At 56.7% G+C, this 16,548-nt stretch overlaps 1 protein-coding gene across 1 annotated transcript; it reads left to right on the forward strand.

The window, feature by feature from the left end:
- Positions 1-1,112: 1,112 nt before the first annotated feature.
- Positions 1,113-16,325, forward strand: POR (cytochrome p450 oxidoreductase). The gene is made up of 15 exons (XM_078857409.1): positions 1,113-1,347; positions 3,388-3,436; positions 4,319-4,447; positions 5,385-5,534; positions 6,245-6,369; positions 6,499-6,588; positions 8,097-8,195; positions 9,320-9,436; positions 9,932-10,050; positions 11,757-11,938; positions 12,565-12,714; positions 12,828-13,095; positions 13,245-13,390; positions 13,896-13,978; positions 14,849-16,325. The coding sequence occupies exons 1-15, from the start codon at positions 1,154-1,156 to the stop codon at positions 14,991-14,993; spliced, it is 2,046 nt and encodes a 681-aa protein (XP_078713535.1). The 5' UTR covers positions 1,113-1,153; the 3' UTR covers positions 14,994-16,325.
- The last annotated feature ends 223 nt before the right edge of the window (positions 16,326-16,548 follow it).

Here is a 16,548-nt window from a genome sequence, read left to right on the forward strand (position 1 = left end):
AAAGGCGGTCCGGCGTGGTCCTGGCCACCCACCCCATCGTACGCCATGCCGGCCTTCATAGGTGCTACTCGCTAACAGCAGTTGGCCAAACGGTCTGTTGCAGGCTACACAGGGAGGGGGGGGGGGTATTTGTAAGTGCAGCAGGTTGAAAGTGCAGCGGGACATTGAGAGGTGCAACAGGAGAGAATGGCCGTGTGGGCGCAGCGGGATATTGCGAAGTTGGCAGCAGGCGCCTTGTGTCACGTGGGGTAGACACCGCTGGAGGTGGTGGGGACGTGCAGCAGGAGGCTGCGGTGGCGAAGCTGGTGGTGGTCGTGACGCCGCAGCAGCCTGCGTTGGTAGTTCATGGCAAGTGCACCAGGAGACTTGGTTTGTGCAGCAGGACGTGTCGAGACGGGCAGCAGTGGAGTGCCGTGGTGGCGGGGGGGGTGACCCAGTGACGGTGGTCACAGCCGACAGTCGATAAGGGAAGCCGCCTTGTGATGACCCAAGCACGTCCCACACCCCTCGATGTTTCTCCAAATCTGCGTGTCATGTAAGCGGCGGGAATAAAAACTGAGTCACCATCTGCTGCGCGCGTGACTCTGGCGTAACAGTGTGCAAGAGACCGTGTAACCCGAGCAAACATCCCACACACATGCACCCCGCATCACTATGACATTAACACAACTCTCCGCTGTCACGGGGCTGCCGTCATAGCAATGTGGAAGTGTCCCGATTGGCTCGGGGCCACCACCAGGGACGACTGGTGGTCACAATGCCACTTTGAGCAGTATGTGTGTCTGTAAATTGAACTTCTTTCCCACCGTACGTAGCCAACCCTGCTAATTGGAGGCGCGGGGGGAAGGACAACAAACTTAACACTTTGATTTTTGAACCTCCTTACAGTCATTCGTTCCTGCTCCTAACCTCTGGGACAGCTGCCACCGGGGTCGCCTACACACCCTGGTGTAAAGGACACTCTTCCAAACAGAAACGATGATTATTTTTACCGTAATGTTTGAAATGCCCGAGGAATATGAGTACAGCGCCCTGTACGTGCGGAGAGCACCGGCTGTTAGCGTCTTCTCTGACGCCGTCGCGTTGCGGCGGGGGTCTGTGCCGGCAGGACCTCCACCTCGAGCACCGAATAAGCACCGGCGCAAGCGACGAGATGGAGCCGGAACTCGATGGGCCCGAGGTGGTGGCCGGGGCACCGGAGGCAGCGACGGTGGAGGAGGGCGCCGCCACCATGTTCGGCTCGCTGGACCTCCTGCTGCTGTCGACGATCGTGGGCTTCTTCATCTACTGGTTCTTCTTCCGCCAGCCCAAGGAGGAGGTGCAGGAGCTCAAGAAGCTTCAAATCCCGTACGTCGCCCCCCCCCCCCCCCACGGTTTGCCGGGGCAGTGGTCGCGAATGGCAAAACTTCATTTCGGTCGCATTGAACAGGATGTGGAATTTTATTTTTGACGTACGCTAAAAAAATTACCGTCCGCCGCCAACGGTGACAATTCATCATTTCTGTTACCCACGGAACCAACTGAGTCGGTTTCTTTCATGGCAGTACACTTTGAATTGGCGACGACTACTCGCACACATTGCCAGACTCGGTGTAAGACGGGAAGCAGTTATGTGAAGATGCTGCCCCCCCCCCAACCATCAAGAATGTCAGGGATGAGAGGGCAGAGAGGCACAGTGTGAGACGCGTGCAATTTGGAACAACCAGGTCGGCTTGGATGGAAACAGCCTGGAACCCAATCGAGTAGCCGACTCGAGGTTTCACAATTACGGGAGTGCGTTACCGTGCTTACGCCAGGAGATTTGTCGTGTCGGATTGCAGGTGCCAAGAGGCTAAAACCTCACGCGATAGGAAGTCGGCACTCGCAAGGGACACAGCCGGCCAGGTTTTAAAACACGGGCTCGCGTTCAAACTCCAGCAAGCCACGGATTGTTTTTCTTTCACGACAGGGTACAGATTGTGCCGTTACCGACGTAGATTAAATTCGGTCCGCTCTGCGTGGCTGCACTTTGACATTGGCGTAGAACGCAGCGAGGCGCCATGGCGATTCGAGGAATGCTCTGTGCCTTTTGTCGCGTGTTTTGGCTTCACGTGATCTGCGTGCCGGTCGCCAGCCCAACGGCGCCCCGGCAAGGCCGGAGTAACCAAATAACTTTCTCGGCGGCAGACGTTCCGTCAGTGTGCGCGTCTGCCCGTAGACCCGGCACAACCCGGCGACGGGGAGTTATTACGCAAGTCGGGGCAGCACGTGCGCACTCAAGGGCAGCTCGTGGCTTAGGGAGGGGGCAAAGTTCACGGGGAGCAAACTATTGTGAACGTCGTCCCGAGTTCACGTACGCCCCTGTCTCCTGCAGTCACGTAGGCGCAGGCACGCGCGATCGTCATTTCTGGGCCTTTTTTTTCAGTTGTTTTGGCAGAAAGCCGAGGACAGCGTTGGAACGTTCGAGTTGGATGAGAATACACACTGGGTTTCTGTCTCCCCACCCTCCCCCATTCATGTCCAATCATCCTATCGGTGTCAGGTCACCGATAGCATGAAGTGACTTCAATTCGGAAATTCTCGCAGACAGCAGTGTACCACCTTGTATCAGAGAACATGCCCGGAAGATGATGTCATAGAACTACTCTTGAAATCGACTTCAGTAGCTGTCTGCATCTGCACGAGGACGACTTCGTGAATATGCCCTGCTGAGAGTGTTGCGTCAGTCAAAACCAGCATTGTTAATTCTTACATGTGAGCTGCATTAAGTGAAACACTCAATTTAAATGTGACGAGTCATTTTAGTGTGACTGACCCAACGTGGTGAAGTATGGTCAAACAACCCCTGTGACGCCAAAATGTGTGATCGCAAGCTTCCGCCACATCTGCCTACAACAAAATAATAATGCTGAATGTGCGGGCGATCACATCGGAGTTCAGCAGACCGAGAAGGCTTGAGCCTGGCCAGTGAGTGAGAATGGGGGAGAGCTGCCCGGGGAATACCAGGTGTTGTAGGCTCGCGCTGCGTGCCAGCCGAGCGTATGGCAGCGTTTATCAATGAATCTATCTGTGCGTAGCTTCGAGCGTCACCCCCTAGCATAACGGGCGGTGGGTTTTCTCCGGGCTCTCCGCTTCCCTGTGGGCACGAAACCAAAACCCTCACTGGTGAGGTTGGCACGATGTGAGGCGTAGGAGGAGGGGGGGTGCCCTTCATCCACTGACAAGGGGAGAAAAATCTCAAACGGCAGGGAAGGGCCAGCGCGCACGTTCGTGGTTGCGACGAAACGTGCTGCCGTGCTTGTGGCGGCGTGGCGTGCGGGTTTGTTTGCTCGGCCCCACGTCTTCACGTCTCCACGTCTCCACGTCTCCACGTCTCCACGCTTGGACTCTTGTGTTCTGTGGCCGCAGGACCACGGCGCCCAGGGAGACGAGCTTCTTCAACAAGATGGTGAAAACGGTGAGGGGACCGCTCCTCCGGCAACATTTGCTTCAGCTTGACGAGCGCCGACGATGCAGCGCATTCCTCACGTTATCGGTTTTTCCCCTCCCACGGCTATCTCGATTGCACAAGCAGCGTTGCGTCGGCGCGAGAGATTCCATTCCGTGCTCTTACCAGCGGGCAATGCGGTGCTTCGTGTTGGAGAAGCGGAAGCGGATATCACAGAGCTACCGCCGAGGTTCCTTCTATAGTGAACTTGCCCGCACGGTAGAGGGCTGTACTTTGTCCCCCGTTCTGGCATATTAGATTTTGGTTTGTCGCACGGCAGTCGGACTGATTTTTTAATAATCACAGGTGGGGAAAAAAAAATCCCCAAATTGAGTGCAGAACCTGAGTTTTTCCCAGTCTATGTTGTCCAGGCTGAAACCATCAACGTCTCTACAATTCTAAAACCTTGTTTAGTCACTGCCAGTTGATACCTGGGTTGAAGCCCAGGCTCTCGATGGTGGCAGCTCAGCGCTCTGACCTTTGACCCACCCGGGCCCGCCCCTGCGATGAGGCCATCGAATGTAACCGTACGATCCAAACCTTGGCAAACTTCTCTAAACTTCAACATCGACGAAATGAACTTGGCGAAACAGACGTAAGGCACGGGAAAACAAGATTGGCGCTACATAGGGGGTGGGGTTGGGGGGAAGATCTTACACCACACACAGGAAAATCCGTCGCAATCTGCGGCGCTTAGAACACGTAGACGTTGGGGGGGGGTCACATGAAAGAGTCTCTCCCCTCCGATAACGCCGTGCGGGACGGCGCACAGTGGCAGCGCTCACAGCGAACGCCCCCTCACTATCTCCGCCACCGTCCTTCCTCCCCCCCGCCGCCGCCACCCCCTTCCAGGGCCGCAACGTGGTGGTGTTCTACGGCTCGCAGACAGGCACGGCAGAGGAGTTCGCCGGACGCCTTGCCAAGGACGCCCAGCGCTATGGCATGAAGGGCATGCCCGCCGACCCTGAGGAGTTTGACTTGGTGAGTCTTCGCGGGCACGCGGCGTACGCCGTCGGATAAAAGCCTCCGCTGGTGGCGGGCAGGTGGGGGTGGGTTGCGTTTGACCCTTGCCGTGCCACGCTGTTCTGTGCGGGTCGGGGGTCGGTGAAGTGGGGGGGGGGGGGGTGCCCAGCAATAACCGCCGGGTGCGGTTGTTGTTCGCCGGCTGCAACCGGGAATGGAACCCGGGTCGCTGGGTTCATAGCGCAGCGAGGTAAACGCCGCACCAGTACGCACTTTTAAACACTCAAGAGTCGCAAAGTGATTACCGCCGTCATCGCTAGATTATCCTATTTTAATTGCTGAGGAATGATCTCCCTTACAAAGCTGACACATTAACGTGGGTTTCGTATTACGAAACCCACGTTAATGTGGCTATAAACGCGTGATTGTTTTTGACTTGGCGTCGCGTGGGGATGGAGGTGTAGGATGCATCGTGTGTTTTGTTTCTCGGAGCGATCGAAGTCCCGAGCGCGGAGCCGCGAAGCGTTGGACCCGGCGTGCGCGTGGGAGGTGCCGTGGAGCGACGATTCCACATTCCCTTTGGCCTTCCCCTTTTTCCCCGCGAGCAAAACAACCGAGAGTTCACTGTGGTTGTTTTGTTATCAGTTTACCACGTTGTAGGCTTTCGCGACCAATATCATCCATGACACAGGTCTTTTGGGTCAGATCGCATAAATACATAAAAGTGACGTTCAACCTGTTTTGTTTTCGTTATTATTTTGGCGATTCTGCATTGGCAGCGGTAACACTGTGCGTGGTCTTAAAGGGAAGAAATAAATAGGTGACATTTCAGGCATAACTATGAAGAAGGGCCATTGCCCGAAACGTCACCTTTTATACGTGTGGAGTTTCGTCGTTATTTGTTTTAAGTCGAAAGCATTCGCGGACGGTTTAACCGGAGCGTCTCGTTGTGCAGTCGGAGCTGCCCCAGCTGACGAAGATCGAGAACTCGCTGGCGGTCTTCTGCATGGCCACGTACGGCGAGGGCGACCCGACGGACAACGCGCAGGAGTTCTACGACCTCTTGCAGGAGGGCTCGCTCGAACTCGCCGGGGTCAAGTACGCGGTGAGTGCCGTCGCTCCCGAGCGGGGGCATGACGACGCTCGACTCTCCAGCGCCGTGCTCGCCCCCCCCCCCCCACGCTCGGGGCTCGCAACGTCGCAAGCTTCCACCACGTTTGCTTCCAGCAAAATCGTTGCATGAACGTGTGGGCGGGCGGGCGGTCGCGTCGGAGTTCAGCGCACCGAGCTGGGTTGAGCCTGGTCAGTGAGCGTTAATGGGGGGGAGTTGCCCTGGGGAGTGCCAGATGTTGGAGTCTCGCACTGCGATCCAGCCGAGCGTATGGCTGTGTAGATTCGTGAATCTATCCGCACGTAGCCTTGAGTGCCGGCCGTCATATAACGCGTGGGGTGGGTGATCTCGGGGTTCTTCGGTTTCCTATCCACACGAAGCATTCCCAATGCAATATCCCCCTGATAAAGAGTCTTGGGACTCGGGCTATTACTTCGCCAGGCAAGCCCGAGTCTCACAAGTTCTCTTTTGGAGGCTCTTACATTGCGATGCTTCACTTCTCCTTTCCTCACATCTCCTACACCTTTAAGTGCTGTTTGTTGCTGGCCGTTCAGGCGTTCGGGCCTACGCTCAGCCGTGACAAAGCAAAAAAAACGCAGGCAAGCCGATCGCTTTTGTTTGCCCTTCAGTAGCATGCCGGGGTCGCTTAAAGGTCGCGCGGTGGTAAACATCTACGTGGTGGCGATGGCGTTGCGCGCGTGCAGGTGTTCGGTCTGGGCAACAAGACGTACGAACACTTCAACGCCATGGGCAAGTACCTGGACAAGCGGCTGGAGGAGCTGGGGGCCGAGAGAATCTTCGAGCTGGGCTCCGGGGACGACGACGCCAAGTACGGCCAACGCCGCCACGCTCGCGCAAAACACGCTCGCGCGACCCGAGCCCCCCGCCACCCACACGTGCCTACGCCTCCGTTCACCGTCGCTGTGTCCTTTCCCCCTTCCCTCCCCCCCCACCGCAGCCTGGAGGAGGACTTCATCACGTGGAAGGAGCGCTTCTGGCCGGCCGTGTGCGAGTATTTCGGGGTGGAGCCGACGGGAGACGACGCCAGGTGAGAGCCAAACGAGAGCGGCGTCATCTCCGTCTCGGGCCTGAACGGTGCCCGTGGGGTCCCGTTCCGGTCTCTAATTACTTACTCTAATTACTCCGATGGGCCCGAGGGGAAACCGCTGTGGTCTGCGCGCCTTTAACCGGAGGAAGAGGAGGAACGGCAAAACGACACGAACTCTCTCCCTGTGCTGAAGCCCTCTCGTCGTGGCTAGCCGCAGGGCCTCGACATTGGCATCGAGCTCCTGAACCTCGGCGCTGCCGCTGTCATTCGCAAGACGAGCGTTACTTCTGCTGTCGCAGAGCGGTTTTGTCGGTCATGCGATTCGTATTTTCAAACATTGGCCGGCACAGTAAGTCTGTAAATCACGTAACCAGGGCAACACTGCGGTCAGCCGAGCGGCGAAAACGCACGGAACAGTGATGGTGGGTGCAGCGCGGCCCTTGTACTACTCGCGCTTTCCACGAACCTCCTCGCCGGGGGATCTCACCGCGCGGACCAAGCGCCCGCTCCGACTTGAACCATGGTACCGGTGCCCTCTCCATCGCCTCCCAGAGGCCGGGTCCAGGTCTCTTTATATCCTCACCGGCTCCTCGGAACGGGTCACCCACCACCTGTGCCACTTTGCTCGCTAAATCAAACGCAAATTGGCACGCGCCAGTGCAACTCGATTGTTACCAGATTATCGCGCGAGGCTTGCTGAGCCTGCAAGTCAGGTGCGTGTGGTACTGAGCTCATTATTCAATGATCCACGCTTCAAACCATGGACGTGTAGCACGCACAGGTGTTCACAATAAGGACGCTATTGTCTTGTCAGGCTAAAGAGATTTAAGGGTCTTGTCAAATACTTGTTTTGTGTTGGCACAGAAACACATTTCTTACTTGTGGCGTTCGCAAGACCTGGGGGGGTGAATCACATTCGTAACTCTGTGATTCGTAACTGGAACTTCCATCGTTAATTAACAAAATGTCGCGGCTGTAATTGTATATTTTACCTTTTAAACTATTTTTTACGCCGCGAGACCAGGTATACATTCAGGTTGCTCGCAGTGCGATTCTTCATATTAGAGAACGCCCCATGGAAGTGGGTATCACAGACCTTCCTCTGAGATCCGTTCGTCAAGTGAAATCTGGTCCACACAGTCGAGGGCAGCGCTGTCGCATGAAGGTTAACCCGATATTTTAATTCGCAGAGCTGGAATTCAATCAGTGGTCAGTGACCAGGTTGAGAGACCCTCAACTCGGTACATTTGAGGTCCCAGCTTAATCACAGGCGGCTGCACGCCGGATCGGAACCCAGGATCCTGGCAGTGCCTGCTCCGCCCTTTGACCTCTGAGCCACACTTGGCTGCCAAATTGCTGGTTGCAATTACGGTCGACCTCTGAGCTGGCGGTTTGGCCAGGTGTGATGCGAGCGCGTCCGGGTGTGTTCCTCCGCGTTGTGTCACCACGGCCCAGCTCGACGCGTTTGCTTGACGCGTGTGCCGTTGCCCTCGTCCTGTCGTTCCCAGCATCCGGCAGTACGAGTTGGTGATTGACGCCGACGTGAACAGCAACAAGGTGTTCGCCGGGGAGATGAGCCGCCTCAAGTCCTACGAGACCCAGAAGCCGTGCGTAACCCTCTTAGTGATTCTTTTTTTGACTCGCGTAGGTGCGGAGCACAGGGCCCAAAACGCCAAGTGCCCGGCAACAAACAGCACCGTCGTCGAAGTTGTAAATAGAGTAGAGCGTAACGCGTTTCCTGAATGGAGTCAGGGTTGTTGTTGTAAGAGGTCGGGGGCGAAGAGACTCGTCTCTTGTTGGAGATTGTGGGAGAGGGAATTCCGCAGTGGAGCAGTGTGAGGGAAGAAGGAAAAAGTGAGGCGACCTGCAGTGTGGTGGGTGGGTGGGTGAGTGGGCGAGTGGGTGGGCGGGTGGGCGAGTGGGTGGGTGGTTGAACAGTGTGGATGAGACAAATCGGTCAGTCTGGTGGGCAGCAGAATCTTCAGCATGGGTGGAGGAATCGATGAGTTAGAAAAGTCAGATGAGAGGCACCCTCGGTCATCACGTGATCTAAGGCTGACGAGCCTGCAGTAGCCAACCGATTCCACACGGACACGCACTGGGAGAGGCGTCGTTACTGATGAGTGCTCTACCAGCCTCCAATCCCCACACAGTGACCAGCAGCGCGTCCCGTCAATGGATCCACGTGTCGTTATATTGGGACGCACGCACAGTGGGCAGCAGTGGCGCAGTTGTTAGCTCGCTGTGCTCACAAACCCGGTTAGCCGCGTTCGATTCACGGCCCTGGCAAGCATCGGTGACGAATACCTGAACCGGTCCTGCGCCTCCCCGAGGTCAACTCGGCATCAAATTAGTACCTGGTGCAATGTGTAAACATCATTACTGAGAGACAAAGGTGGTGCTGGCCGCGCCAGCCCCTCTCATGCCCCGTACTTTCCGTAATCGGTGCTCGCTGACAACACAACTGTGATTCTAGTCAACAACTCGACAACTCAACAACTCGACACATTCACCAACATTGTGGCCCTGAAAGGACAAACGAAGTCATTTGGGTGACGTTCTGGTCAGTGGCTCCTTGTCCATGGCAGAGAGAATCTCTGCTATTGCCTGCTTTGAGAGCACTTGTCGCAACAGACTTTTGTAGGCTACACGGGGTTGGTTGTGGTTGTGCGGCCGTGGTTTGTGACGTCGCGATGAAGCCGCGCCGCGTCGCCTCCACCCCCCCCCCCAGGCCGTTTGATGCCAAGAACCCGTACCTGTCGCCCGTCACCGTGAACCGGAAAACCAACCGCGGCAACGATCGCCACTTCATGCACCTGGAGCTCGACATCTCGGGATCGAAGATGCGGTGAGTGCGGCGGTGGTGGTGGTGGTGGTGGCGGCTCTCGTGTGGTGTCGTGTGGTGTCGACCACGATATCCTCATTATTTATATTCATTTTTAAAAGTCGATTTTACCCACATTGTGCTATCGGCGTGATGTCACAAAGCCAAGGATCCAATGGGATCTCTCGCAGAGCGGTAAGAACGGCCCACATAAGCGGATGTCACAGAGCTACCTCTGAGATCACTTGCAGTGCCCTCTGGTCCACACAGTCGGTGGCAGCACTTCCCTTACCCATCCTGACCTCTAACCTACCCAGCCTGACCTCTAACGTCTGAGCTACCCGGTCACCTCTTACTCTCTTGACCTTAAGGCCATCATCCTGCAGTGGATTGACTAACAGGGCCGCGCAGACACGAACATCATCATCATCGTCGTCGTCATTATTATTAACACCTCCTCCTCCTGCTGCTGCGCGTCCTTGTGCGCCGTCTCCGCTGCGCCGTGGCCCCCGTGATCAGCTACGAGGCGGGCGACCACGTGGCCGTGTTCCCCACCAACGACAGCGCCCTCGTCGAGGAGCTGGCGCGTCTCCTTGGCGCCGACCTCGACACCGTTTTTTCGCTCAACAACCTTGACGGTATTCGGGGAGGGGGGGAAGGGGGTTGAAGATGAGAGGGATGTTGGCTCTGCGTGTGTGTGTGCGTGTACGTTTATCCGGCTCTGTTTTTTTTTACTTCAATGCCCGCTTGCCGCTGTTTTGACGACGTGGGTCAGAAACTTGGACGTGAATGAAGAAGGGGGGGCGGTTGTGCCCTTATCGATCGCGGTCGGGGGAGAAGGAGTGGCACGTTGGCCGTGCGTAAGAATTGGCGGCTGTGTTTCCTTCAGACGTTGCGATATGCGGAGATTAAAAAGAACGTAGAACAAAAACTACCAAATGCGCCAAGATCCACGCAGAGATTTGCATGTACGCCGCGACTCAGAAAGGCGAACACGTTAATGAGGTTAAAAGACATCGTGAAAAAAACGTCAGTGGGATCGGGCAAGACGCGTCGCTGCGAGGCCAATGGTCGTGGATAATAACGGAGCAGGCAGCCAAGGGAGGGAACGCGACCCAAGAGGATGTCCATTGGGGGAGATGGAGCGACGAAATTGGCTCGTGCGTTGGCGCTGGGTGGATTGTCACATCGTGCGGGATCCTGGGCGGTGGAGACTGTTTGGATTGACCATGGCGCGTGATGGCGATGGACGAGTGCCGTTTGAACCACTCGCTCGGCGCCGGTGCCTCGCTCGCTCGCGTTGCGCAACCAGCGCGTGACCTTCCCGCGCTCGCCGCGGAACAAAGCGACTCGAGGTCGTTTGCCGTCGACGTGACCAACGGCGCCCGTTCACATTTAACGGCCGTGCCGAGCGATGCCTTATCTCGTTCCGCTGTGAGCGTGGAGGCTGTCTTGCCGCGTGGGCTCCACCCCGTGGCTCCGGTGCGGGTGCGTGCGAGCGCAGGAGAGAGCGAGCGCAGGAGAGAGCGAGCGGAGGAGAGAGCGAGCGCAGGAGAGAGCGAGCGCAGGAGAGAGCGAGCGCAGGAGAGAGCGAGCGCAGGAGAGAGCGAGCGCAGGAGAGAGCGAGCGCAGGAGAGAGCGAGCGCAGGAGAGAGCGAGCGCAGGAGAGAGCGAGCGCAGGAGAGAGCGAGCGCAGGAGAGAGCGAGCGCACGCGTGTGCCCCAATCTCGCCGAGCGTGTGCCGGTAGACTGGCGTAGGCGGCACGCGACTTGGTCGTAGCCGTCGCCGCCGTAGCGAGCGGAGGTGTAGTGGATGCGGTGTGCCGAGGACACTGGACGGCGAACCCCGTAGCGTGACCTTGTTTAAGGGGGAGGGTGGGGGGGTGGCATGCAACGACTGGGGTGGAACACGACACCGTCAATGTTAAACAAACGTTAAGCAAACGTTAAACAAACGTTCAGCTTACCGATGGCGATCTGCTTCTGCCTCTCGTGCATTCTGCTGTGTCCCCGGTGTTTAACGAAGAGGCGAATTGTACTCGGTCCTGCCTCCTACAACGATCGCAGACAGTTTGCACTTCATCACATAATAATAATTATTATTATTTACTTCATAGTCATTGACGTATTTGTCCATGAGAGCCACAACGAGTCGTATGATTCTTTTTCAGGGGGGCCTTGCTGCTGCTACTGCTGCATTGGGTATTCATCACGACGTGATTGTTTATTATTCTTATTCACGTGGGAGGAGGAAAGCGGAGCGCCTCGACGCTCGATTGAGCAGCAGGAAGTCAACGGGATCCCCGCGTGTTCACCCGTTCACCCGTTCCGTCGCTTTTCACAGAGGAGTCGAACAAGAAGCATCCCTTCCCCTGCCCCACCACGTACCGCACGGCCCTGCTGCACTACCTGGACATCACCAACCCGCCGCGCACCAACGTGCTCTACGAGCTGGCGCAGTACGCGTCCGACCCCAAGGAGCAGGAGTTCCTGCGCCGCATGGCCTCCTCCGCCGTCGAGTGCAAGGTGGCTCCTCCTCTGCCTCTCGCCGAGTTCCTGCCGCTCCTCTGATCCCGACCTTTCTCTACGGGTCATCCTTCCTCTTCCTACTCAGATGGAGCCATCCCCCTCCCCTCCCTCCAATTCAACCACTCCTTGAGTGTTACTCCTCTTCTGGGTGAGCCATGTCTAACTCCTCCTCTGATTGCATTCTATCCTAACCACTCTGATAATGAACGAGCCCGTCGCTCGTTCTCTCCCAAATGAACCATCCCCACCCTCTTTCACGTGAACCGCTATCCGCGACGGTCGAGCGGCCGTGCCGGAGGGCGCGCTGAGTATCGGGCGACCCGGCGGACCATTTGGTGACCCGCGGGAGAATGCCTCCGTGGAACATATTTACGTTGCTTTGGTAAAGTCCGGAGAGCCACAGTGTAAATATTGAACCTCGAGGGACTGCAGCGCTGCACCACAGCCGCCGTTTGAACGCGGACGGCGTGCGGGCAAGAGCTGGCGTCGTGGTCGGAGACTCGCCGGGTGGCGCCGGGTGGCGCCGGGTGGCGCCGGGCGGCGCCGGGTGGCGCCGGGCGGCACCGGGCGGGGCGCGCCTGCCGCTGCCCACGTGGTGATCGCGTGGCCGTCTCCGTGTGCAGACCCAGTACCAGAGCTGGGTGCTGGACGAGCGGCGACACATCCTGGCCATCCTGCAGGACCTCCCCTCCGTCAAGCCTCCCATCGACCACCTGTGCGAGCTGCTACCGCGACTGCAGGCGCGCTACTACTCCATCGCCTCCTCGGCCAAGGTGAGGGCCCGCACGGCGTCGCCCGGCGCTTGACGCGTTCACACGGTCCGCACGCACACAGCCAGCGCGCGCGCGCCGCTCACCTTCGCGTGTCCCGCTCCTCGCCGGCACAGGTTTTCCCCGACAGCATCCACATCTGCGCCGTGCTGGTGGAGTACAAGACTCGCCTGGGGCGCACGAACCGCGGCGTGGCCACCAGCTGGCTGCAGGGGCGCTCCCCCTCGCAGAACGGGCACAAGCCCACGGTGCCCGCGTACGTGCGCAAGTCCCAGTTCCGGCTGCCCTACAAGCCCAGCTCGCCCATCATCATGATCGGGCCCGGCACGGGCCTTGCGCCCTTCCTGGGATTCATCCAGGAGCGCGAGTGGCAGAAGCAGCAAGGTTCGTGGTGCGGGGTCGCACTGTCACCGTTATTTAACCGTGCCGGCCTTCATAGGTGCTCGCTACAATAACGCTTTCCCCAAAAAGTCTTGTCAGGGCTATAAGGGGTGGTGGGTGGTGCTTTGTCTTTGTGTCAACACGCTGCACAGGCAAGGAGGTGGGAGAGACGGTTCTCTACTTCGGCTGCCGTAATCGCAGCACGGACTTCATCTACGAGGAGGAGCTCGAGGCCTTCAAGGAGAGGGGCGTCCTCACGCAGCTCCACGTGGCCTACTCCCGCGACCAGGAGGAAAAGGTTCGAGAAGACTCCGTTCACTCGCCGCCTCGTTCAGAATATTGACTCTCACCCGACATGGCGACGTCACGATGATCGACGACGTTAACAGCGGTCGTTTGCTCAGCACTCCGTGAATCCACTGCTGGATGAACACCTCCCTCCATGCCCGATCTGTGGATTGTTGGGGGTTGGTTGTTTGACCATATTTCACCAAGCTGGTCAGTGCGTGTTGGTGACGAAGGGAGGGTGCCGAAGGCAGGTTCAAACGCCTCTCACCTCAGATGCCAGCCATGTTGGGGAATTGAGCTGCAGTTGCCGGGTTCGTAGCGTGGCGCGGTGACCACTGCGCCTTCGCTCGCCCTAGACGTGTGTACGCCTGATAATGAAATAATGAATCGTGTGAACACAATAAGCGTGTTTCACGACGAGCCCGATACGATGTTAGGAAGCGATGTTTGTTTTGTGAACCCAGTTTTGTTGACCTTCCGTGCCCTTTGCGGCCTGTTGCACGCGTGCCCGTCAGGTGTACGTCCAGCACCTGCTCACAAAGAACAAGGAGAACATCTGGCAGCTTCTGCAAAGCAACGCACACATCTACGTTTGTGGGTACGTCACCCCAAAGACAAATATCTTCCGCGTGGGGAGACTAACAGACTATTGGGGCAAGTGTCACGAGTACGCGGTGCAATCTCTCGGCATCGTCACTGCGGAGACAAAGGCGGTCGGCCGCGATGCCGGCTACCCCACCCCCTCGTGGGACGTGCTGGCCTGAAAGGCACTCGCTAACAGCACTTGCCCCGACAGTGTACGTTACCCCATACGTACACACGATCGAGCACACCACCTCACGCCACAAAAGAAACGTCTGGCCAAGTCGGTCTGAAGTTTTACACACAAATGAGTGCGAATCGATACTCATCCCCTACTCACTGCCCCGAGCTGAGGAAATTCCTGTGGCAGAGTCCAGTTTCGGTCGACCAATTGGCAGGAATTCAGCGATTCAGATTTATATTTACTTGTATTGCATCCATTAAAGAGTGCATATTCATGTTAAACAGAAGAAGAAAAGAAAATGATTTGCTAATGTTACATCGGTAGCAACTTATTGAAGGGGTCGATGTGACCACAAGCAATTACGTTTATATGGCCTAGGTTATCACGAGTGTGCAATATTCGTGCATTGTGAGCTCTGTTACACAATCATAGATTACCGACAGAACTGGTTGTGTGTCGATGGAGCATCTCGATCGTGCGGCAGCGATCGTAGCGAGTTCCAGTTTGATGGAACCGCCGACGGAAAAGCTGCGAGCTCCAAATGTCGCCCGTCCGAGTGCGCGGAACAACCGAGTCTCCGTGAGCCTCCGGGAATCAGAAGCGGCGGAAGTTACAAAAAATGTTTTTTTAAATCAAGTGCATTGACAGTGGAGGCTGAGTCACGGCACGTCTCACCTTTGCCCCCCCCCCCCCCCCATGCAGAGACGCCAAGAACATGGCGCGGGACGTGCAGGCGGCCATCTCGGAGGTCGTGTCGGAGTGCGGCGGCCTGACGCAGCAGCAGGCCCTGGACTTTGTGAAGAAGCTGCAGACCAAGGGGCGCTACTCGAGCGACGTGTGGAGCTGAGCGCGGCGACGCAGCTCGGGACAAATTCCCACCCCCCCCTCCCCCCCCTCGTTGAGGCGCGTTGAGCGGCAGAAGGGCGTTTAATTTGGAATTAACGATCGATCATCCAACTAATCTATCTAACCGGGCAGTCCCAATGGGGTTATGCTGTCAAGTTGACGTTTTGACAACTTATTCAATTGCCCAATCGCCATTCGGCACTAAAGGCATTGTGTGGCTCTAATTTTACGTGGTGAGCACCGTCGTTACACGCCGGGTAAAAAGGATGTTTTTTATCATTTAAAATTTGGACTTTTCAGATTTTTATTGGCTGCAGGTGTTCAGCCCTAATCGTTTTTATTGTTGCTGAAATGCCTACGAAGCTCTCGAAAGCAAAACGTTTTTTTAATCCATTCTTAGCAACCGTCACACCCCCCCCCCCGCCCGACCCTGACGGCGAGGAAAGTAAATTGGACGCGGCCGTTCTACGCCGTCCGGCCGGCAGAGGACACGATACGGCGCCCCCCCCCCACCCCCTGCCAACTCATTCCCACACCCCCTGCCCCCAAACGGCGGCAGCATCAGCCCTCTCACATGACGAGTGCCTTTTTAAAATGGTGTTTAAATTTCACGCTCACGCTCTCGCTCTCCTTTAGAAACGGTGCAATCTGCGTTGTGAGCAAAACCCCAATCGCGGAAACCCGCGTCGGCGCAATAGATCCGCGTGGTCGGCCGAACGAACGGGAAACGCAATGGCCGGGCGAGATTTGTTTTAAGATGCCGCGCGCGACTCGCAATCGTGGCCAACGGATACCTAGCGCAATCGTTTTCTCTTTTGAAGTCAACCTTTTAGAAGTTCCACGCAACCCGAATAAAAAAATATTTTTTTAACGGAGCGAACGTATTCCACTGGTGGAGTCAACAACGCAAGCAGTGCTACGGCAGAGGTGCGAACCCGTTCACGGTCGTGAGCGGCGGTAGCGTCGACGCCGCCTTTGTGATATTTACAATGCTTGATCATTTGTCAGAGGGAATCCTGTTATAGCTTTGATCTTTCATCAGTAACTGAAATAGCATTTTATACAAAACTGGCAGTGCAATGTGTCGTATGTGTGTCAAGAATGAAGAGTAGCCGTTAAGTTTTAGAGTCTGTAAATGCTGTGCTAAGGTAGGCGTGCGCTAAGATGAAAGGGAGAGCGGCAGCTGCTTATTCTAAGTCAATCTGTCGGCGGTTCTTAATTGTCGTATGCTCCGATCGGCTGTGATTTTATTTTTGGACGGATTTACATGTACACTTTGTTTTAACGTTCCGCAAAAATTATTTTAATGTGAAATAAAGGTCTGTTTAACGAAGCGGCTTCCGCGGGGGTTCCGTGCAACTCGCCCGCGACGCGTCGGCTGCTCGAACCCAAACGACGCGCCGCGAACTTCTGGGCACGTGACCGGAGCACCGTCACGTCAGTCAACCCCCCACAGCGTGCAGCACAAACGCTCGCCCACGTGGTGCCGTCAGCAGATGGCAGAGCAGCGACGCACTCTCGAATCTATCGTATGCCTGGATACCCCGGTTTCATCC

The sequence above is a fragment of the Lampetra fluviatilis genome, chromosome 6 (assembly GCF_964198595.1).
Source record: "Lampetra fluviatilis chromosome 6, kcLamFluv1.1, whole genome shotgun sequence".
NCBI lineage: Eukaryota > Metazoa > Chordata > Hyperoartia > Petromyzontiformes > Petromyzontidae > Lampetra > Lampetra fluviatilis.

Coding starts and splice junctions, on each gene's coding strand:
- POR (XM_078857409.1), top strand. CDS start 1,154: ATGGAGCCGGAACTCGATGGGCCCGAGGTGGTGGCCGGGGCACCGGAG. Junction 11,939..12,564: donor CCTCCGCCGTCGAGTGCAAG/GTGGCTCCTCCT, acceptor CTCCGTGTGCAG/ACCCAGTACCAGAGCTGGGT. Junction 12,715..12,827: donor CCATCGCCTCCTCGGCCAAG/GTGAGGGCCCGC, acceptor TCGCCGGCACAG/GTTTTCCCCGACAGCATCCA.